Source organism: Myxocyprinus asiaticus, chromosome 18 (assembly GCF_019703515.2).
Source record: "Myxocyprinus asiaticus isolate MX2 ecotype Aquarium Trade chromosome 18, UBuf_Myxa_2, whole genome shotgun sequence".
Classification (NCBI taxonomy): Eukaryota; Metazoa; Chordata; class Actinopteri; order Cypriniformes; family Catostomidae; genus Myxocyprinus; species Myxocyprinus asiaticus.
In genome coordinates this window covers 13,552,717-13,576,051 of record NC_059361.1, presented here as the reverse complement: position 1 = coordinate 13,576,051, position 23,335 = coordinate 13,552,717, and the positions used below count along the sequence as shown (strand labels likewise).

General features: G+C 36.8%; 1 protein-coding gene and 1 long non-coding RNA gene across 4 annotated transcripts; one reads left to right on the top strand and one right to left on the bottom strand.

Annotated features, from left to right (window-relative positions):
* The first annotated feature begins 6,609 nt into the window (after window positions 1-6,609).
* LOC127456238 (uncharacterized) lies at window positions 6,610-20,888 on the top strand. Its single transcript, XR_007899808.1, has 3 exons — window positions 6,610-6,724; window positions 19,717-19,803; window positions 20,753-20,888. It is a non-coding gene; the product is annotated as an uncharacterized LOC127456238 (long non-coding RNA).
* Window positions 13,603-21,882, bottom strand: LOC127456237 (protein YIF1B). 3 transcript variants are annotated; one of them, XM_051724627.1, is made up of 8 exons: window positions 21,680-21,882; window positions 20,899-21,119; window positions 20,247-20,351; window positions 19,531-19,609; window positions 19,047-19,104; window positions 18,528-18,683; window positions 16,530-16,623; window positions 13,603-14,421 (listed from the first exon to the last, which is right to left on the bottom strand). In XM_051724627.1, the coding sequence occupies exons 1-8, from the start codon at window positions 21,720-21,722 to the stop codon at window positions 14,266-14,268; spliced, it is 912 nt and encodes a 303-aa protein (XP_051580587.1). In that variant the 5' UTR covers window positions 21,723-21,882; the 3' UTR covers window positions 13,603-14,265. The 3 variants fall into 3 exon arrangements, with proteins under 3 accessions (XP_051580587.1, XP_051580588.1, XP_051580589.1); XM_051724628.1 differs by having other exon boundaries at window positions 21,689-21,881; XM_051724629.1 differs by lacking the exon at window positions 21,680-21,882 and adding an exon at window positions 21,282-21,639.
* Between the last annotated feature and the right edge of the window lie 1,453 nt (window positions 21,883-23,335).

The following is a 23,335-nucleotide window of genomic DNA, read 5'->3' as shown; positions in this document are numbered from 1 at the left end:
TGTGACATTAAACTTATACAGATATGAAATAATCATAAAAATATGATTTATGAAAGTGCAAAAAATAACAACCCTATACACTTTTGGTAATTAAGCAGTTATAACAAACTTATTTTGTGAAAATTTGCCCTTTTTTTTATTTTTTTTTATTTTTTTTACACTATTCAGAAGAGAAAGGTTAAGGAATACTAAATAGGTGTGGGCATAACTCCCCCCAAAAAATGGATGTGGTACAGGGGGTGGAATGAGGTCCCGGGTCACTAAAGCGTAACAGAGCGAGACAAAGAGACTCAAGAGCATAGGAACAGTTCAAAGGATTTATTAACAATAAACAGCTGATGAAGAATAGAGAACCCGGTACTGGCTGCAGTCACAGGGGGAGAAGCTTGTGGATGCGTGCACGCCGTGGCCGTGCAATAGGCAGATCCGCGAGGACTCCGTGAATAGTGTGTTTGTAGGCGAGTGTGTGCGTCATGGTAGTCAGGAGCAGATTCGTGAGGAATCCTCCGTTTAAGCATAGTGAGATGCAGACAACAAGCGCACAGCAGACTGAAAGGCAATCACTCTCCTGACAAGGAATCCTCCATTGAAGATTCGTGAGCACAGTGAACAAGCATACAGCAAACTGGAAGGCAACCACACTCCTGACACACAGGCAGAGACGGGCAACTAAACAGATACACGAGACAGGACCAACTAGGCAGAGAGTGTGAGGTAAGGTACTTCATACCAAACAACAATCTAGGAAAGATACTGACAACACGAAGGGATTAAGTAGGGAGTGAATCAGCGGAGAATCGGGTGCTCCTAGCACGCTAATTAGTGGCATGATCAGTGTTCCCCTGGAAACACTGATCATGCATGCCGGCAGCGCCTGCGAAACATGAGTGAGAGAAATAACAAACAAAACAAACCGACTCACCGGAGCCGTGACATAAAGACCCAAGGTATGCATTAAAGGGCTAATCTTGCTCTTGCACCTCCTAAATGCCTATAGAACTAAGAATATGTTTGCAGGAAAAGTATCTACTATACTATATTTGTTTGCATGTTCTATATTTTACAACACTGGAACCACATAATGGATACAATATATATATATATATATATATTTAGGGTAAAAAAGCAAAAAATTTAAAATCCAACATGGTAAGAGGACAAGTAAATAATCTAATTTCATTTTCTCCACAAATTATTTTATTTTATTATTGTATTATTGACTGTATTTGTCAAGCTCAACTTCAACCCTGTTACCTATAACCCTGTTATGGAAATATAATCTTTTCAACAAACAACATTTTGTCCTAAAAGGCACTCTTTAAAAAAAAAAAAAATCTCCTGTAACTTATGGCTTATATCTTGGCAGGCATATTTGCTTGATGTGGCATTTCACCCACTGTGTCATTACTCATAGATTTATGATTTACCGTGAGTTGTTCAAAATTCTAGTATACACCACACTATAGTATTTTTGGTGATTTGACTACAGGAGTTTTATTCTTAATTTTAGCATTATATGTTATTTTTTATTGTGTATGTTTGTGTGGACCCCAGGAAGACTAACGGCCACTTTTTGGAAGATAATAGGGATCTGAATAAAGAATAAATAAAGAGACATGCATTTCTGAGGCTATCCAAATTACCTGTTCTATGACTGTGAAAGATGTAGTATGTTATCTCATTACACAATATTAAGCATTATAGAAAAGTTGTCTCAAGGGCTATATGTCAGTAAATTTATAACAAAAATGTGTTTTCTGTAGCAGTGGTTTTGTATGTTGGTTTGAAACTCCTAGATCAAACGCTTTTAAATAAGAATATTTTTTGTCAATTATTGTCCAGACTAAAATTTTAATATCAAATTATGTTTGAAATGGGGTTGGGTAACCAAGTAAATATAATAAAACAACACTGGCATGAATTCATGTAGTTTACAAAAAGTAAAAGTTCTTAGGACAAGAGTAAATCAGGTGAGGGCAGGTTGTCACATTTTTATTGGGGCAGGTATTTTAAAGATCATATATGTATACAGTTTATTCATTACAATATTTGTTAGCCAAAGTTGTATATATCAAACTAATATAGTTCCTGAGGTATGCTTCCCTGTGATTTTTTATTTTATTTTATTTTTTATAACTTTGTCACGTCACTAAATTTTTACTGCTTAATTTCCCTCTGCTTTTCAATCTGTCTGAGTACATTTAAATTGGGTAAAAATGGGAGTTTAATTTAAATATTAATAACAGGACTGCATCATTAACATCTATAGGCCAATATCCTGTCAGCCATCAACACATCCTTGTACTACATTAAGAGTCCCTAAGCATTTATGATCAATAGATTGTTTTATTACAACACATTAAACAGAGCATAATAACAGTTCAAATGAATGCACAGATGAAAGGCATTCATATTCATAGCATATTATTAAATATTTGTACACGGTGTATCACATCAAATATTATTTCCTTTCAGAAGATTACATTTTTACCTGTTTATCTGAAGTGCCTGCCTGGCTGCTGTCTGTCCCTCACACCCTCTCCTATATCAACATAACACACAACATATATATAAATCCCCTTTCTATGGACACTTCCCCAGGTTTTGGCCTGGTTTTCCCGCCATAATCCACAGTATAAAGTTCCAGAGCCTTCTCCAAATATTCGCCAAGCGTCCAGTGAGGATCAGCCAGGAGGCATCAGTTCCCTCAGTGCACTATTCAGACTGGCCCGGAAGAAAACCACCAGAGAGCGGTCTGGAGAGTGCTCTGCATTTGCCAGCTCTAAAAACTCATGGACGTGATCCTCAACTGGACGGGCCCCTTGTAGAAGGAGCAGAATTCTGACGGCCGCTAGATCCATTTTTTGGTCAGTCTCTCTGTAACGAGGCTGGTGAGGATGGAGGATCTAAGTGCAGGTTTTAATGGAAACAAAAGATGAACAAAGTAACTCAGAATAAAAATGAAAACAAAACACAGGGAACCAGGTACAGATCATGACAATATATGTGAAAACTGACAAAGGAAACAGGGAAAACAAGGGCTTAAATACACAGGGGCAAACAAGGGAATGAGGAACACCTGTGGAAACAATCATGGTAAAACCAATCATAAAATGAAACTACAAAGGACTACAAACTAACAGGAAACATAAGTCAATGCAAACACAGGGAATACGTGACACTATGCTGCTTTTTCAAGACATCTCTTACACGATTAACTTTATTAGCTTCTGCTGCATTAAAATTGCATGTTGCTTGTGTTATAATGCATTATACTCTTAAACATACAGTACTGTGCAAAAGTTGTGGGCACTTGCGAAAAATGTTGCTTAGTGAGGATGTCTTCAGAAATAATGCCATAAATAGTTTTCATTTATCAATTAACGTCATACAAAGTCCAGAAACATAACAAAAAAGAAAAAGCTATATCAATATTTAGTGTGACAACGTTTGCCTTCAAAACAGCACCAATTCTCCAAGGTACACCTGGAAACAGTTTTTCTTGTTTGTTGGCAGGTAGGATGTTACAAGCTTCTTGGAGGACTTGCCACAGTTCTTCTATCTATTTAGGCTGTCTCATTTGCTTCTGTCTCTTCATGCAATCCCAGACTGACTCAATGATGTCGAGATACGGGCTCTGTGGGGGCCATACCATCTGTTGTTAGGCTCCATGTTCTACTTCTATTGAATTCTCTTTGCAAAGGGAATGTTGAAATCTAAAATTGATATTTCCTACTCATACACTAAAAGCAGAATATATCAAATTACTGTTTGAAGACAAATGTTTTTGTGAAAAATATAAAGCACCTAAAACTTTTGCACAGTACTGTAACTATGAATAAGGGAAGTCTTATAATGTATTATAACTGTAGGTATGATGATTTATGAAAACTTATAAGGTTTATTATGAGACATTATGAATGCAATACAATGCATGTATATTGCCTTTGCAGTGCATTATAAATATGGGCTTCATAGAATGTGTTACCAACTTTTCTTTTCTCCTTGATGTCACATAAATTGAACCTGCTTGGTCTAGGAAAATGGTTCTAAATTACCATATGGGTCACATAGCAAAATTAGTTTTTGGAAATTGGATTTCTGAGTACAGGCATGACCAGTTCTGACTCTTGACAATGAGTTCTATGAATGGTGTAGCTTGGTTAAATGTAAAGATTCTGATACTTGGAAGATTGCAGTTTCAGACTCTGTAAGGGGCAATCCTTTAGCTGTCCCTGTTGTTCCTGTTAGCAATGGATTTAAGTTTGGATAGGACCATTCCACGGTGACATTACATGACATGTGCTGTAAGTCATGGAAATAAAATCCAACCATCAGGTGTTTGAGACCTCACATGGACCATACATTAATTTCAGTGTAGAGAAGAAGAAGAAAAGTTGGGGTAGCTCACTTCACTTTTTAATTCCAACCACACTATAGTGGTTTCTAGTCATATGACCATAGACATCTGAAACCTAAAGCTTAGCCTATTTCTTGAACAGTTGTTTGCAACTGGTGGGTCATGAGTCACGACCCAAAAATGAATCGCAAGTCTGTTCTGATACGGTCACAAAAAGCAGAGACACATTCATTTTAATTTCTATTAATAAGATATATGCTTCATATTAATGAATGAATAGTTAATTAATATTAATACTCTTCATTGTTGTAAGAAGTTTTGCATGATGCAGTTGATGTATTAAACCATTCTGGTAGTGTGTTGGGTCGTCACTTAGTGAATTACTTATCCGGGTCCTGAAGCAAACCAGATAAGATTACCTAAATCCTAAAGACAGAATCCTCCACCCAACACTATAAAGATACAACCTGCTAAGCTGAAAGAAGTTATCACTTTGGCAACATTCTTAAGTCCCTTTGATCGAATTTGAAATGATTACAATGGGACTGACTTCTACATACTTCAAAGGAATAACTGCAGCAATGTTCGTTTAACTGTGCGTTGGGTTACGGCTGTTGTATTTAAAGTAATATTTATCTCAGAGCAAAGACAGTGAAGATAGTCCTGACTTTTTATTTATTTTTTTAAGTTTTGACACGTTCATGTGTCTTGAGTAACCCCTATTACCAAATAGAACAGCACAACGTCTATCAGAAATCTAACAGCAGCATTTCTCATTCATGACAAGACGTTGATAAGCAGCTTTGAAGGAGACACTTGAAGTCCACCGCAATGTTTACACTTCCACATGCAAGACCGTTAGGAATTATAAAAAAACTGCCCATAGTTAAAGGGTTGCTAAAGAAGGACAAAATGGAAACGTATGATGGAAATTCAAACATTCTGTAAATGCGTGCCGGAAATGTTCATAATCGTAATCATCATAACTGTACTGTACATGAAACGCCTCAGGGATGATGGGCTAAAATTATTATTATTATTTTTTTCTTTTGGTGAATGCCTAGTTCTGTCAGAATGTTTTCGAGAGGTAAAGTGTTAATTTTGTTTTTCTGTCTCAAAATGCTGTTGTATGTAAAAAACATATTATCATTATGCCTCACAATTTAGGCTTCTTTCATATATATATATATATTTTTTTTTTTGTTGTTTTTTTTTTTTTGCTTGTTTGTTAAAAACTCTTTTATGAATAAATTATCATCATTCATAATTTTAAAAGAGACATTATGTTAATAAAAGATATAAATGTGACGTAGTGGTGACAGTAAAAGTCTCGTTTAACTGTATTAATGGATTAAACAGATCTGGTAAAATCTTCCTCCGAATTGCAGGAAGTGCAGGGACAGTTAGATAGGTGCGTGTGTGCAAATCATTGTTGTCGCATAACAGCTACAATAACCATTTATTACATTTTGAATTGACTTTTGAATTAACCATTTTCATAACATTTTACTCTAGTAGGGCTGAATCTGTATGAACTGGGTGAGAGTTGATGATGGAGGTGTTGTTTTTCAAATGGTTATTGCGGTCCTGAGTTTTTTCTTACGTCAATTTAATTGTAATTGTATAATTATAATAATTATAATTCCATTTTTCAGATTGAAATATATGCATAGTTTTGGCAGAAGAGTAAATTATTGCTACAATACAAAAAGTGGCTTTAGAAGACAACACATTGTTTGTTTGATTCCCATTTAACTAAACATAAGCCTATCACTGGCCTACAGTCCACAACAATCCATTTTGCAATTGTGTTTGTCAGTGTGTCCTGTTCTAGATTGGACGGCAGTTTTACTGGGAAGTTTTTACTCCCCCTCTGTAAGATTTTGAGTTGAGCAATACTACAGAAGCCACAACAACCCCGTAACCTGTCAGTATGACATCTGTAGTGCAATTGTAAAAATAAGTTATTGTAGCCATCATAGGCTATTGGACTTGGTATGTAAAAAGCAGTGGACAGAAATCAATAACTGCACTAAAATGGATTGGAATATATTAATACACTCATATGAGAGATATTTTGCTCCACCAGATCCTTTTGTAACATAACTAAAAACCATCCCTTAAAGGGATAGTTCAGAAATGAAAATGTGTCACAACCGGTATAATGAGGACCCAAACAGGATGAGCATTTCAACAGATTACTGAACACCAATGGCAGCAGAGCAGAAACTTCAAAACAAAAACAATCCAGGAAATGGAGCAGAGCGACAGAGGCTGCAGACTGGAGTTGAGAGGAATCCAACAGAAGATGATTATCGCAGATGAATGTGAACGATGAATACTGTGAACAGTAATCCGAAGCAGGTAAGTGACAGCAGTAGAAGAGAAGGTAGGTGATAGGTGAGCACTGGGAATAATGAGGAGGAATTATCTGGGAGAGGCACTAAACAAACAAAACAGCATGAAAACTAGACGAACTGACAGAGACTGACTGCATGAAGAACACACAACACAATCTGGCACAAGACAGCAAAAACGAGGGCAAAATATAGGGGAGAGAAAGTAGGGAACAGGTGAAGCTAATGATGATAATGAGCCCGCCAACCCTGCGGAGAAACCCTGCAGTGCTGACGAGCACATGGCCACGTAAACAAACAGGGAAACACATAGAGAAAACAACACGCCACAAACATAACGGACTCATCACCAAATCACCCAGAGATCCCAACACGATGTCACTATTAACTTACCGTAATGTTGTTCTAAACCCATATGACTTTCTTTCTTCCATAGAACACATAAGGAGATGACAGTCTCAGTCACCACTTTCATTTAATATATTTTTGTTTCTCTATACTATCAAAGTGAATGGTGACTGAGGTTGTCACTCCCTAATGTTGGGCATTTTGCAAGGAAGTGAGAAAATCATATAGGTTTGGAACATAATGAGGGTGAGTAAATAATGACAGAATTGTTATTTTGAGGTAAACTGTCCCTTTAAACATCAATGGTAGTTGACACAAAAAGTGTCTATGGATTGTTTAAGTCAATATCAATAATAAAAAAAAGTATATTACCTAAAATATCTATCTGTTTCTTTTAAGTTTTTCACAAGTTGTATCACTTTTTTCCTTAATTAGTTCATTTTAAATTATCCTGTGGTGTGTATTTAAAATAAATATTCCAGTTAGTCTCTCAATTAATATCATTAAAGCTGCATGCATAATAATTATAAACAAATTAGCAAAGTGCCATTTAAAATAGTTTTATATGGATCGAATACCCTCCAGTTTCAACAACTACAAAATTATAGTAAACCCTCGTCTAGTTTCTCAGGTTATTGTACATGGACTGTCGAAAACTGTGAATCCGAACAATTTAACAATCCGGGTTGATAAAAACATTGCCCGTCTGTTCCATTTCAAAGATCTTCCATACCCAGCAGACACAAAACTCGTAAGAGACAAGCGTCTCTGGGATTATGCTGATGATCTAATGACAGCTGTTTCTAGAGTTTTTCTAGAGTGTGGATCTATTAAAGACTAGGTACCAAAATCTCAGCAATTCAGGCATATGCTCAATCCATTGCTCAAATGATTGTCATGAAGAAATGGCCTTGGTTTTTAAAGTGCCCAATTAAAGCTGATGTGTTTAACTTTTTAGAAGTTAAAATGTATCCTACTAAAACCAGTCAGTGTTTAACAAAAATCAAACTACTGACCCCAGTGGCTGAAACTGGAAGTTGAATTTATGGGCACACGTGAGCTCCAGTTTCCAGGTGAAATGTCCACTAAGTGGTGCCAAAAGTTAGTTGTTATTTTAAGTTGTAAATGATGTAATACAGTCAATACATATTTTAACTCTACTCCCAAACCCCAACCCTTAAAGGTGCACTCAGTAATTCTTTTAAGTATGTCGAAGTGGCATACGTTGGCTTACACTGACACCTAGTGGCCTGGATGCTGCATCATTCAAACACAGTAGTTTTCAGTTTTCAATGCCATTGTAGAAATTCTCTATGCACAGTAAACCAGGATTAATTTAATCCATGAATGAAAGTGTCCAATAACAGGGCAGTTACTGAGATTAAGCGAGTAGTATTTAGCTTGTCATGTGATGCTAACATGGTGGCCCCCATTAGGCACCCATGTAGAATAAAAAAGTTTAATAAGGTTACTGATATGAATGAACTCATCTTACATGAGTGGTCAATATTTTATGCATATGTTTAAAAATATCTATTTATTTCATAAGAAGTCAAACTTTTTAAATGAGGAAAAAAAAAATTACTGAGTGAACCTTTAACCTAATCCTCAGTGGAACAAAAAAAATATTTTAGAGCGAAACCTCAGAATCGTGCTCACCTTTGTTTATTTGAACGCAATTACTTCCTGGTTTCCATGGAACCAGAACACGTGACTCAGAAGCACTATTAGTATCAGCAGTACAATCAATTCACATTTAAACTGATGCACTCTGATGGGATGGTGCTTGTCAGTAATTCTGCAGAAAGTGGTCGATTTCAGGCAGTTCTAGCTTGTATGTGCCCTGGGCAAAACACACTCTGTATATATAGTCACAGCCCAGATCAGCAGCGGTCTGCTCACCGCATCGTTGGACTGGGAGCTGCGAGTTGACTTGGGGAGGCAGCTCAAGTTCCCGGACCACATTATGGCAACTTCGTTAAGGCCAGATGTGGTGCTAACATCAGCCTCTTCAAAGCAGGTGCTCCTGATAGAGTTGACAGTTCCCTGGGAGGACCGTATGTAAGAGGCAAATGAGCGGAAATGGGCCAAGTACCATGAGCTGGTGGATCAGTGCCGGAGGAGAGGCTAGAAGGCATGCTGTGAGCCCATTGAAGTGGGGTGTAGAGGCTTTGCTGGCCGCTCATTGTGCAACGTCAACACTCTACATGGCATCACTGGGGCTGCATAAAGGAAAGCCATCAAGTCTACCATGGAGGCTGCGGAGAGGGCCTCCAGATGGCTTTGGATCAGGAGGAGTGATTCGTGAGCCAATGCTGCTGGGACACAAGCCAGGGTCTGATCAACCCCGGCTGGGTCGCCTGAGCGAGGGTGTATAATGTTGAAAAGACCCAAAACACCCGATGACCTCAGGAACATCACTGAGGATGTGTCCCAGTGCATTCTAGGATGTATCTTTGAATCATTATATATATATATATGTATGTATGTATACACACCAGTTTCATGTACAACAGTAAAGAGAAGACTCAGGGATGCAGGGCTTATGGGAAGAATTGCAAAGAAAAAGCCACTTTTGAAACAGAAAAACAAAAAGAAAAGGTTAAAGTGGGCAAAGAAACAAAAACATTGGACAACAGATAATTGGAAAAGAGTGTTATGGATCTTAACCCCATTGAGCTTTTGTGGGATCAGCTAGACTGTAAGGTGTGTGAGAAGTGCCCGACAAAACAGCCACATCTATGGCAAGTGCTACAGGAAGCGTGGGGTGAAATGTCACCTGAGTATCTGGACAAACTGGCAGCTAAAATGCCAAGGATCTGCAAAGCTGTCATTGCTGCACATGGAAGATAAGAGAACTCTTTGAAGTAGTTTAAGATGTTCTGATTTTATTTATTTATTTATTTATTTATTCAAATTTTAACAGTAATTTTTCACGTTAGTAATGTCCTGACTATACATTGTGATCAGATGAATTCCACTTTGGTGAATAAAAGTATACATTTATTTCCATAAGAGCAAAATCTGTACATTATTCCAAACTTTTGGCCGCCAGTGTATATATATATATATGATCTGTTGTCCAATGTCTGTGTTTCTTTGCCCACTCTAACCTTTCCTTTTTGTTTTTCTGTTTCAAAAGTGTTTTTTTCTTCGCAATTCTTCCCATAAGGCCTGCACCCCTGAGTCTTCTCTTAACTTGTGTACATGAAACTGGTGTTGAGCAGGTAAAATTCAATGAAGCTGTCAGCTGAGGACATGTGAGGTGTCTATTTCTCAAACTAGAGACTCTGATGTACTTATCCTCTTGTTTAGTTGTACATCTGGCCTTCCACATCTCTTTCTGTTCTTGTTAGAGCCAGTTGTCCTTTGTCTTTGAAGACTGCAGTGTACAACTTTATATGAAATATACAGTTTTTTGGCAATTTCAAGCATTGTATAGCCTTCATTCCTCAAAACAATTATTGACTGATGAGTTTCTAGAGGAATGTGTTTCTTTTTTGCCATTTTTGACCTAATATTGACCTTAAGACATGCCAGTCTATTGCATACTGTGGTAACTCAAAAACAAACACAAAGACAATGTTAAGCTTCATTTAATGAACCAAATAGCTTTCAGCTGTGTTTGATATAATGGCAAGTACCAAATTAGAAATTTAGCATGATGAGTGATGGCTGCTGGAAATGGGGCCTGTCTAGATTTGATCAAAAAGGACTTATTTCAAAAAGTGAGGGTGCTGTTTTTTACATCAGTATACTTTGTGATCAGTTGAATGCCACTTTGGTGAATTAAAGTACCAATTTCCTTCCAAAACAGCAAAATCTGTACATTATTCCAAACTTCTGGCCACCAGTGTGTGTATATGTATGCATATATATATGTACATATATATATATATATATATATATATATATATATAGATATAGATACACACACACACACACACACACACACTGGTGGCCAAAAGTTTGGAATAATGTACAGATTTTGCTGTATTGCAGAATTGCATATATATATATATATATATATATATATGCAATTCTGTTTGTTGGCGCTAGTGGAGGAGAAATAACTTAAATGGGATAGTTCACCCAAAAATTATAATTCTCTGATCATTTACTCACCCTCATGCCGTCTCAATCTCATATGACATTTTTTTCTTCTGCAAAACACAAATGAAGATATGTTCATAGAAATGTTTTTATCCATACAATGCGAGTCAATAGGGTCCAAAACTTTCAAGCTCCAAAAAGAACATAAAGGCAGCATAAAAGTAATCCATAAAACTCTAGTGGTTTCCATGTCCATGTTTTCAATCCATGTTTTTCTGAAGCAGTAAGACTCAGGTTTTGGGTGAGAAACAGACCAATATTTAAATCCTCACCAGCAAGATGTTGAGGACATGACTGAATTTTCATTTCTGGGTGAATGCTTTCAAACAAATTAAGTAGAAGCTTGCGATAGTTGCTAAACATTGTCATGCTGCACTTTCTTGTATGTGGTGCAGATAAAAAAAAATCAATTTTACAAACATGATTCTCTGACTTGCAGCACATACTACTATCAGTTTCTGCCTTCTTTGAAAAATGTAATTTTACAAATAATTGTGACTTGAAATTATATTATTGACTTTACAGACATCCAATTCTTGTTGAAGTTTAGCATTGGAACACAGCTTTTGTTTGAAAACCTGATTTAAACTATTCTAAATTTTGTCATTAGCGCAGCTTATGGTTGTAAAGTAACAATGTAAAACATTGGTAGCACTTTTACATAAGTTTGTTGTTTGTTTTAATTAAACAGTTCAGAGATGATAATGTCTGATTATGTGCTTGTAAAGGGAAATCTGTTGAGGCGTGTCATTGCCTACTGGCTGATCAGTTAATGATGGACACCTGATAACTTCAGCGTTATCTAAACTCAGCAAAAAAAAAAAAAAAAAAAAAGAATTTTCAGCAGACTTCATGTGTAAATATTTGTATGAACATAAAGATTCAACAACCAAGACATAAATTGAACAAGTGTCACAGACATGTGACTAACAGAAATGGAATAATGTGTCCCCCTGAACAAAGGGGGGGTCAAAAGTAACAGTATCTGGTGTGGCCACCAGCTGCATGAAGTACTGCAGTGCATCTCCTCCTCATGGACTGCACCAGATTTGCCAGTTCTTGCTGCGAGATGTTACCCCCACTCTTCCACCAAGGCACTTGCAAGTTCCCGGACATTTCTGGGGGTAATGGCCCTAGCCCTCACCATCCGATCCAACAGGTCCCAGACGTGCTCAATGGGATTGAGATCCGGGCTCTTCGCTGGCCATGGCAGAACACTGACATTCCTGTCTTGCAGGAAATCACACACAGAACGAGCAGTATGGCTGGTGGCATTGTCATGCTGGAGGGTCATGTCAGGATGAGCCTGAAGGAAGAGTACCACATGAGGGAGGAGAATGTCTTCCCTGTAACACACAGCGTTAAGACTGCCTGCAATGACAACAAGCTCAGTCCGATGATGCTGTGACACACTGCCCCAGACCATGACGGAGCCTCCACCTCCAAATCGATCCCGCTCCAGAGTACAGGCCTCGGTGTAATGCTCATTCCTTCGACGATATATACACGAGTCCGATCATTACCCCTGGTGAGACAAAACCGCGACTCATCAGTGAAGAGCACTTTTTGCCAGTCCTGTCTGGTCCAGCGAAGGTGGGTTTGTGTCCATTGGCGACGTTGTTGCCGGTAATGTCTGGTAAGGACCTGCCTTACAACAGGTCTACAAGCCCTCAGTCCAGCCCCTTTCAGCCTAGTGCGGACAGTCCGAGCACTGATTGAGGAATTGTGCATTCCTTGTGTAACTCGGGCAGTTGTTATTGCCATCCTGTACCTGTCCCGCAGTTGTGATATTCGGATGTACCAATCCTGTGCGGGTGTTGTTACACGTGGTCAGCCACTAAGAGGACAAACAGCTGTCCTTCCTGTCTCCCTGTAGCACTGTCTTAGGCGTCTCACAGTACGGACATTGCAATTTATTGCCCTGGCCACATCTGCAGTCCTCATGCCACATGCAGCATGCCTAAGGCATGTTCACGCAGATGAGCAGGGACCCTGGGCATCTTTCTTTTGGTGTTTTTCAGAGTCATTAGAAAGGTCTCTTTAGTGTCCTAAGTTTTTATAGCTGTGACCTTAATGGCCTACCGTCTGTAAGCTGTTAGTGTCTTTATGACCGTTCCACAGGTGCATGTTCATTAATTGTTTATGGTTCATTGATCAAGCATGGAAAACATTATTTAAACCCTTTACACTAAAGATCTGTAAAGTTATTTGGATTTTAAAAAAATTATCTTTAAAATACAGTGTCCTGAAAAAGGGATGTTTCTTTTTTTGCTGAGTTTATATAAGACCAAATAAGATGTGATGTATGAGGAAGGCTTTTGCCTGAAACATTTGTTTTCAGAGTGCAAACCTTCTCTTATTTTTGTAAGGAGAAATGGAAAGATATATTATTACTTATATAGTAAAATACAAACTAGCCTTCCATTCAAAACAGAAAATCTTTATTTCATTTCCAAATCATGGAAAAAAATTGACCTGAAATGTATGACTGTTCGTACAAGACATTTTAAAGCAGGTTAATCCTGCATGTGCAGAACATTTCTATTAAATTTAAGTCAAGCATGTATTTGTCTAACCTTAAAACTCTGTTCTTGTTGCCACTCTAATGATGCTATGAGAACAGAGTAGTTTACTAGTTTAAAATAAATCACAAGAAATCAATACATGTACACAATGCACGTCACAGAGCCAGTTTCATTAAGTTAGCGGTCAGCAAACAGTCACTTATATTTCAGGTACTGTGTCTGCTTTTTTTCCGAGCTGACAGCAGGTGTTCAACCGTGGCAGCCTGGGACAGTCATAGCAGAGCATATGGACAACATTCCATGTTTTCAGACATAAACACACACTTACATTATACAAAACAAAAGCCAATGATAATCCCTAGAAATTTACATAAAACATACAAAAGACAGCTGGGCAATCAGAGTTCAGATACATAATATTGTGCTGTGAGGCTGCACAATGCATGTCCATAGTTTTATTATAAGTGTGCAAATAGGCTTATTTCTCTAAGGAAGAATATCTTTCGTTTGTGACTGCAGTGGTAGAAATAATATGGCTGTTCCTCTGCGGCAAATCCAGTTCCTATCTGACCAGATGAAAAGTTAGCCAGTACATAAATACAGGCTGTGCAGCGGCAATGGCCATAGTTAGATACATTCGCAGCTGATTCTTTGCTCCTCGTACTAATCGTCCCTCTGCGGCTGCCTCAGACAAGATCTTTAACCGTAGTGTCCGAATCTGTCATAAAAAAGAAAGATCTGTCAATGTGAAATTTCACAACAAAATGTGATTTTCTATTTACAATACAGGCTCGAGAACCATGACCACTGAAACAATGAACTTGAAATACACTCTAGCCACGTCTTTGCACAGGCAATTTCCACTAATCTAGTTATGCTTTTGAAATAGCACAAATATGTAATGCTTAAAGGGAAAAGTTCAACCCCAAATAAAATTGTCATGATTTACTTACCCTCATGTCATTCCAAACCCATATATGTTTCTTTCTTAAGTGGAAAATAAAACAAGTTTTTTTTTTTTAATTGAATATCTCTTTCCATTTTTTAAGTACAATGGCGGTTACTAATGACACACTTTAAAGCTAAATAAAGATACAAATGTATCATAAAAGTAGTCCACGTAATTCATGTCATGAGAAACATCCCTGAATTTAAGTCATTTTCAGTGAAAGTCTTAAAGGGGTCAAAAATGCTTTTTGTTTTGCATTAAAACATCATTTAGTAATATATGATAATTTTCCAGTTTTGGCCTAAGTGCCTCCTTAAAACTCCAACATAAATGCCCACTGTTCTGATTGGCTAACATCATGCAGCCTCTTGAAAACAGACATATCTGAAACTCAACCCTACTATATTATAAAACTACATTTCAGGGTTTACACAACACACATCCAACACATTACATCCGAATATATTAAACTGTTCATCTCAAGCACATTTGTTAACACTCTATATTAACAGACTTAACTATCAAACAGTCATGACACGTGAAATATTCATTAATGGAACGGTTTATCACTTTTGCGATCGGGTCCAAGTGTTTTTAACTGCCCAATCCTTCAATAACAGTTTCTTTGCAAAACTTGAATTGTTTTATGACTGGTTCACAAGCAATCCACGCTGATATGAGCCAGAAAAAAAACGCACATTCGTAGTCTAGCACGTTGTACTAGATGCACACATCCAGTATGATCGTACACTGAAGCCGAGAACACATCAAAATGGTCAAAGACATCCATCTAGACCATGTTTACATACACCAACAATTAAAAATAGCGCAGATGGGCGCGATAATGGGTCCATGCCGTGTTTGTGCTAAAAACAGCAAGAGGCAGCAGCTGAATGACACAGAATGGCTTCTCCTCTTCAGAGTTGTAACACCGCATCTTTTAAATGAGGCCCAAGATATGTATCAAGTGGTCAAAGACGTCTGTGTTGTGCAAAAATACAAACATAATTAAAAATAGCCCAGATGGTTCCCCTTCGGTGTTCAGGAATAGTGAGGCTTGTCCGTCCTGCTCTCTCTCAGTTAACGAACTGAAGCACCAGTGGGCGGAGGGCAAGGGTAAGATGATGTAATGTAGGCGTTGATGCTTTTTTGCTGTAGAGGCGGTCATGAATTAATGTACCCCTAGTGACATAGGGTAGTCACGGAAGTAGAGAACAATGCGTTTTTGCAGCTTGGTTTCAATGAATGCTTGTATTGCATTGGGGATTAAGATTTGAGTTCTGAAATTTACAGTATGTTATAGTAGAAAGACCCCTTATATGTCAAAATATCAAGGAAAATTTGATTTCTCATGACATGACCCCTTTAAAGTCAGTTCTTAAAGTCAAACAAGGCAAGTTCTTGCATGAACACACAAGCTACTGAGAATGAGCTTCTCTCATAGCACACATGGATGTGCAACAGACTTCAAGATATTAAATGAAAATTACTGAAATTCTGAGTTGTTTCAGACCAAAACCTGTCATATGCTTTCAGAAGACATGGAATATGACACTTAAAGATAGTCATACGGCTTTGGAACGACATTATGTCTTATACTATCCCTTTAAAACATAATTAAAAACCAAGATTGCAAGTGTAAATAAAAAATTGTGAACCAAAAAGTTCCTATACATAGAAGTTGAGAGGCCTTTTAAGAGAAATGTAACACAAGAAGTGCTTTTTCTGATGGTTAAACACTTAAACGAAGTTGTGTACTTTCTCAACTGCTCTAAATTGAACTAAACCAATTTTAATGCATGCACTGATGTGAATTCACTCTGTCTTTACTCATCTAAATCAACATATAGGAAAGGACTGTATCTCTCAATACGCACCATAAAGACAAACATAGAGGCACAGCACCACAGCAATGTGAGGTAATATCCAGTCCGCCCAAACAGAAGGCCTGCTACCACTCCCACTATCATACTGTGGAAGTAAAAAGAGCAATTCATTATGAATCTATTAAATGCTATAAAGAGAATTAAAATTGAGTGCAGTGTAGATGTTCAGTACGGAGCCCCTTCGAGGACAGGGTGGGAATTTTTTTTCTCTGAAATAGTTTTGCATTCCCTCAATTTACAACAACACTATTTTAACCATGATATTTGTAGTGAAACCATAGTGACACCGAAGTGTTTTTTATTGTTGTCAGAAACCATGGTTTTAATACAGTATACTGTATCCATATACTGTAGCAACCATGGTTTTACTATAGATTAACCATTGACATTTTGGTGGTTATTATGGTTTTACTACAAATACCAAGTTATTTGTAGTAAAAAAACAATAATAACCACAAAATTATGATTTTTATTACCATAGTTTTAATTTTCCTGTATAATTACTATGGTTTCACTATGAATAGAAAGGTTAAAGGTGCACTCAGTAACTTTTGTCTTTCTGTCATCTTGGACTTACACCTCGTCCTAACCAGATGCGATGCAATAAGATTCCAAAGACAAGTTATCTGTCTGTCCACACAGGTATGATGTGCCACTGTGATATTAAAACACTAAAATTAGGATAATTGACACTAAAATTTATAAAACAGAGCAACTACATACGGAAAAGTCAGTTTATTGAACGCAACTCATTTTCTCACATAAGCTCTGTAACACTTTCTACGGCAAACCTAGAGGGTTAAATACAAAATCACACACATACACAGGGCAAAGTTACGTTATGAATCGCATCCTTATTCAGTCTGTTAAGATTGTTTATGTTCATGCGGTACTCCTGTTGTTATTGATCTCCACGTGACAGAATGAGCTGGTATGTCTCCCCACTGCCATTCTGAACCGGTGTCTGTGTGTGACAGAGCCCTCACTGAAGAGAAAAAGTGGAGTGGTGGTGGCGTAGTGGACTAAAGCACTGAACTGGTAAGCAGAAGGTTGTTGGTTCGATCCCCACAGCCACCACCATTGTGTCCTTGAGCAAGGTTGCTCCAGAGGGATTGTCCCTGTAATAAGGGCACTGTAAGTCGCTTTGGATAAAAGCATCTGCCAAATGCATAAATGTAAACGTAAGTGTGTAACACCCTCCGCCAAAATCAATTTGTTGTGAACCGGCTATTTAGATGCCGGCATTAATATACTGTAATAATTACTGTAGTAATATATGCTGCCTGGCACGATGTCACAGAACTAGAAACCATTCCAAAAATAGAATGCCCTGTCGCTCCTAGTGTGTCACAGCTGGTTTGGACACGGTGTTACACTGACACCTAGTGGCTTGGATGCAGCATAATTTAAAATCAACAGTTTTCAGTTTCAGATGCCATTGTAGAAATGTTGTATTCACAGTCAGCCATGAATACTTAAATCAATAAGTGAAAGTGTCAAATAGCAGGACAGTTACTGAGATTAAGCGAGTAGTATTCGGCAGGCCATGTCTTATATGTAACCATGTTTTATAAGGTTACTGATATGACTGGAGTCTTCATTTTAATGTGAGTGGTCATGATTTCCTACATATATTGCAAAATTACAACTCATGTCTTTAGGAGTTAAACTGTTTTAATGAGGAAAAAATTACAGAGTGCACCTTTAAAATATGGTTACCATTGTAAAACCACGGTAAACTTATTGCGAGAGAAAGCAAACTATTGGGAGGGAATGCAAAATTTATTGTGAGGGCACGCAAAACTATTTCAGAAAAAAAATCCCACCCTGTCCTCTAAGGTGCTCCAAAGTTCAGGGTATAGATCAGCATGCAAAGTTTCTTAGCTTTTCTTATTAGGAACAGCTAAACTGTTTACATTTAACATTTTAAAAACCATACGTTCACAAATATGTTTTCATGTAAAAAAAAAGAATAACCAGTGGCCTTACCCAACATATTTGTAACCAGAAAAGGCCACCAGATCGATGGTGGTGAGGTCAGTGTTAACTGTTACGAGGTAAAGACTGAGGAGGACAGCCAAAACCTCAATAATAAGCCACACCAGGGCTGAGCTGGCCTGAATTCCCAAAATCTCTGGAGAAAACCTGGAAAGAGAGCAGAAAGATAAGTGTGTCAAAGAAGGTGAAATTCATTAACCTTTTGTGTTGCACAGAAGAAAGGCATATGAGCTTGTAACAACTTAAAGGTGAGTAAATGATGGCAGGATTTTCATTTTGAGGTGAATTATTCATTCAAAGCTATTTTAAGTACAGGTGGTCAAAATAAAAACTTAACTGAACCTAAAATCCCACTGAAGTCCTTTGTTGAAATGCTTTTTAATGGCAAATAAAATTCTCAGTGTGATGAATTCATCCACTTACACTTGCCAACAAAATTCTCCGGCTATATAAGTAACACACTGACAAATTCACACACTGTTGATAGGTAGAATGCCCACCCCCCCTTACCGGTTCTGTGTTCCCAAGGCCAGCCCTGCAACCAGGATATACGTAATAAAACCCATTACTGTGGAGTGAGAACAAAACAAATATCTCAATACAAAACAAACAGAAGCAGGGGCTGTCACGTCTAGCGGTTTTATTGTCAATTAAAACGGCATGTGTTCAGTGTTAATAGATGTATGTCATCAAAAATGTATACTATATTTCCATGATTTCCAACAAATGCGCAGCAACTTCATTCGTATTTTCAAATTGCACACTGCTAAATGAAGACAAAGATTCGTATTTTTAAAGTCCATAGTTAAAAGGCAAAGAGTTTGGTGTTAATAGATGCATGTGATACAAAACATACATCTTACGTAGGATGAATGTGCAACAACCTCATTTTTTTTTTTAAAACTGCATATCACAAAATAAATACAGTGCAAGGAATCATTTTTACTCATGAACTGAATAAAAATCAATAAAAATGTATGCTTCCATTACATACCGGGAATGTACAGATCAGGGGCATTGATATCAAACCGTGGGGCGACTGGTGTATCCTGCTGGTAGCTCACCTCCCAGTTCTATAAAGAGCAGGAGATTTACAGAAACATTAAACAATAAAATGATTCTATCATTATAATTAACTTACTCATGTCGTTCCAAACCTGTATCATTTTCATTCTTCCAGGAAACACAAATCGAGACATTTGGAAGAACACACAATGAAAGGAAGTTACCAGGTGCTATCGAGCTCCAAAAAGGACAAAAGTATAATGTAAGTGTCATAAAAGTAGTCCATACAACTCTTGCATGGGATACAAGATATGAGAGCTACAGTGTAGGGGAAGATTATCAGTGAATAACAACTTACATTTCTGTCTTTTCTTCAAACTAAAGCTATCATAGGGCTTCAGAAGATTTGAAATAAAGCACATGAGTCATATGACTACTTTATGGTGCTTATATGACCTTATTATAGCTGGACAGTCTGTGAATATTGCATGCTCTATGGTCACTGTAACATTTTTTTTTAAAAATTCTAATTTTGAGTTGAACAGTAGAGACTAAGTCAGGGCTTTGGAACGGCATGAGGGTGAGTAAATGATAACATTTTCATATTTGGGTGAACTATTCCTTCAAATGACTAAATCATATGTGTGTGTCTGTGTGGATATAAATACATCCAGGTCACATGTGAACCAAGTGTGGTGGTCTTACTTGATGCATGTAGGGAAATACCAGCAGTCCAAGCTTCTTGCCAACGTATACTGTGTCTACTGCAAAATAGTATTTCAACTTAGAGATGGGGATGAATCGATCCAGCTATGGAACAGAAAGATATAGAGTGCTTTATTTGATAATCAGGCTCCAATAGAGAATAATGTAAACTTTGCTAATGCCATCAATACACATGGAAAAAACTCTGAATAAAAGCAACATTAAAGGGATAGTTCACCCAAAATTGAAAATTCTGTAATTTACTCTCCCAAACCTATGACTTTCTTTATTTCGTGGGACACAAAAGGGAGAATTCCAGCCTCAGTCCCCATTTCATTGCATGTTTTATGTCAGTCCCTGACATTCTGCTTTTTGTGTTCCACAAAAAAGAAAGTCATATGGGTTTGTAACAACATGAGGGTGTGTGAATGGTGACAATTTTCATTTTGGGTAATCTATCCCTTTAATACTCTTCTCCCATTCTGATTCTTATCCCACAAATATAGCCACTTGCCTCTGTGGGGAGAAAGAAGAAGGGCCTTTTGTCAACACGGGGAGAGCTATCACATGCTTTTTTTCACCACAAACAACACACAGAGTTCTATGTACTTCCACCCCTTCATCATTTCTACTCAAACTGCAGATCACATACATTCTTGTCCATCATCTCTTTGCCGTGGGAGGCAAGACTGCTGCCGTAAGCCATGGCCAGGTTGGACATGGGGTCTGAGAGGAAGGCCTGTCCTGCATATGCATCTGGGCCTTTTCCCATGCCACTGTGATCGTGTTTGTGCACCCCAGCACTGGTGTCGTCAAACAATGGACTGGGGTCGCTGGGGTCCATCGAGGTGCCTCGCATTCTGACTTTTGGCTCTAGAAGACAAGAAATCATATTAAAGTGAACAATCATTATGCAAACAAATCACTGACAATGTTATCTAATAGTCCCGTGCTGAGTTCAGCTGATTCAAAAGAGTCATACAGTATGAAGCATTGTTTATAAGAAAATGACGTTTAACAATGTATAATACAAACCTGTTTATTTTTGTTAATTTACTGATCTTAAAACTTATTTCAAATCATTTGACATGTAGGTGATCCGATGTCGCTATGATCTAATTAATACATGTTAGTCAGCACATAAAGACAGGGCAACACTGAGAAACCAGATCAAGAAAATAATGGAGAATTAACTTCCCTGAATGTGTTTATACTTAGTAATGTAAATACACGCAATCAAGCATCCAAACGACAACAGAGCGGATAATCTTCACTTTATAAGAAATGTGTACGTTATATATTACATAAATGCACTGTCAACAGGAAAAAAAAATAATATTAATAAGTCGGTTAAATCAGATAATTTCTACGATCGTTTATAAGGTTTAACAGAAACTGAAAGCCTTTAAATTGCGATGCTAACAATCACGTACGGAACTTACGCTGCCTGAACCCACTCTGGTTTGTATAATCCATCTCTTCAAGAGAATTATGTCTTTATTTAAATAATGTTACAAAACTATATATTAACACATTTAGACTTCGAAACAAGAAGCTGCCGGTAGAGAAACTAAAATTGGCACTACAGGAAAAAATGCAGGAAAGCCTGGATAGGAAAAGGGGGCGTGATTCAAAAAACCCTTCCGGGTCATTTAAAAGGCTCAGGAATGCGCAGCTATATGTCGCTAAGATTTTTTCTTTTGTTAAAAATAAATAAATAAATAAATAAATAAAATATTAAATACAGGCGAATAAAATGCAATTCTTCATCTAGTATAAATTTAAATACTAGAAAAAATGACATATTTGATATGTTTTTTTTGTTTGTTTTTGTTTTTTTTTTTCTAAAAGAAGAGATTTTTTTTCTTGGTCAGAGAAAGGGTTATAAAACATTTTTAATTCAACGCGTTTTTCTTTAGCAATATTTAAAAATATATTTATAAATAACAATAACAAAATAGCAATGATTCAATGACAAGCTTTAAGTAAAATTTTAAAACACAAATCCTTATCCATCTGATCCATCTGATAATCCATCTGATTCTGATTCTGATAATTATCCAGTAATCTGGAACTATGGTGATTGGTCTAGTGTGACCTGTGCTGAGAAATTTAAAATGTGCCATGTGACAACACCATTTATATGAATCTTCAGCAGGGGTCTGGACAATAATTTACAGCTGAATACTGACACTGAAAAACTTCTTTAGCCATTGAATTTAAAATATACTTACATAGGCCTACCTATCTTATGCAAAGGCGGAATGGATATTTAGTTACATTGTTAAGAATTTTAAAATACATGAATTGTAGTTACTAGCGATGGGTCTCACAATAGGTATTCTGATATAAGCTTTTTAAGCCTGTGAAAAACTGCTATTTGGATAACATAATTTACAAAAAGAGTATGGGGTTGTTTGGCACATTGATTTTTGTGGTTGATTGGCACATGGTTTTTGGGTTGGTTAGCACATTGGTTATACAAAAAGAATAGATAATGCATAACCTTTACACACACTATTTACAAACTTTATACCTCTACTTATACACACATATATATGATAATACATTATGATAATAGTTCAAGCCAAGCCAATGATACAATTAGTTAGTATCAGTCATGAGGGTTTTACATTTATATATTTTATATTTGTTTATACAGTTACACGTTTATATAATTAAATGTTTATATATATATATATATATATATATATATATATATATATATATATATATATATATATATATACGTGTGTGTGTGTATACTGTTTATTGATTTATTGATGTATACTGTTTATTAAAATGTGAAAAAAATTATATATATATATATATATATATATATATATATATATATATATATATATATATATATATATATATATGTGTGTGTGTGTGTGTGTGTGTGTGTGTGTGTTTGTGTGTGTGTATACTGTTTATTGATTAAGTAATCAAGATGATTACATTAATATTAATACATGATTACTTCATGGCTTAGAATAAATATGAAATATATATATACGTATAGTGTGTGTGTGTGTGTGTGTGTCTTATCTGAATATCATTTTTGATCATGACAGTAAATCCAGGAA

Excerpts from the sequence above, each read along its gene's own strand:
- LOC127456237 (XM_051724627.1), bottom strand. The coding sequence starts at position 21,722 with ATGGATTATACAAACCAGAGTGGGTTCAGGCAGCGTAAGTTCC. Across the intron at positions 18,684-19,046 it reads GCCTTGGGAACACAGAACCG|GTTTTCTCCAGAGATTTTGG; the intron begins GTAAGGGGGGGT and ends CTCTCTTTCCAG. Across the intron at positions 16,624-18,527 it reads TCTGGTTACAAATATGTTGG|TATGATAGTGGGAGTGGTAG; the intron begins GTAAGGCCACTG and ends TTACTTCCACAG.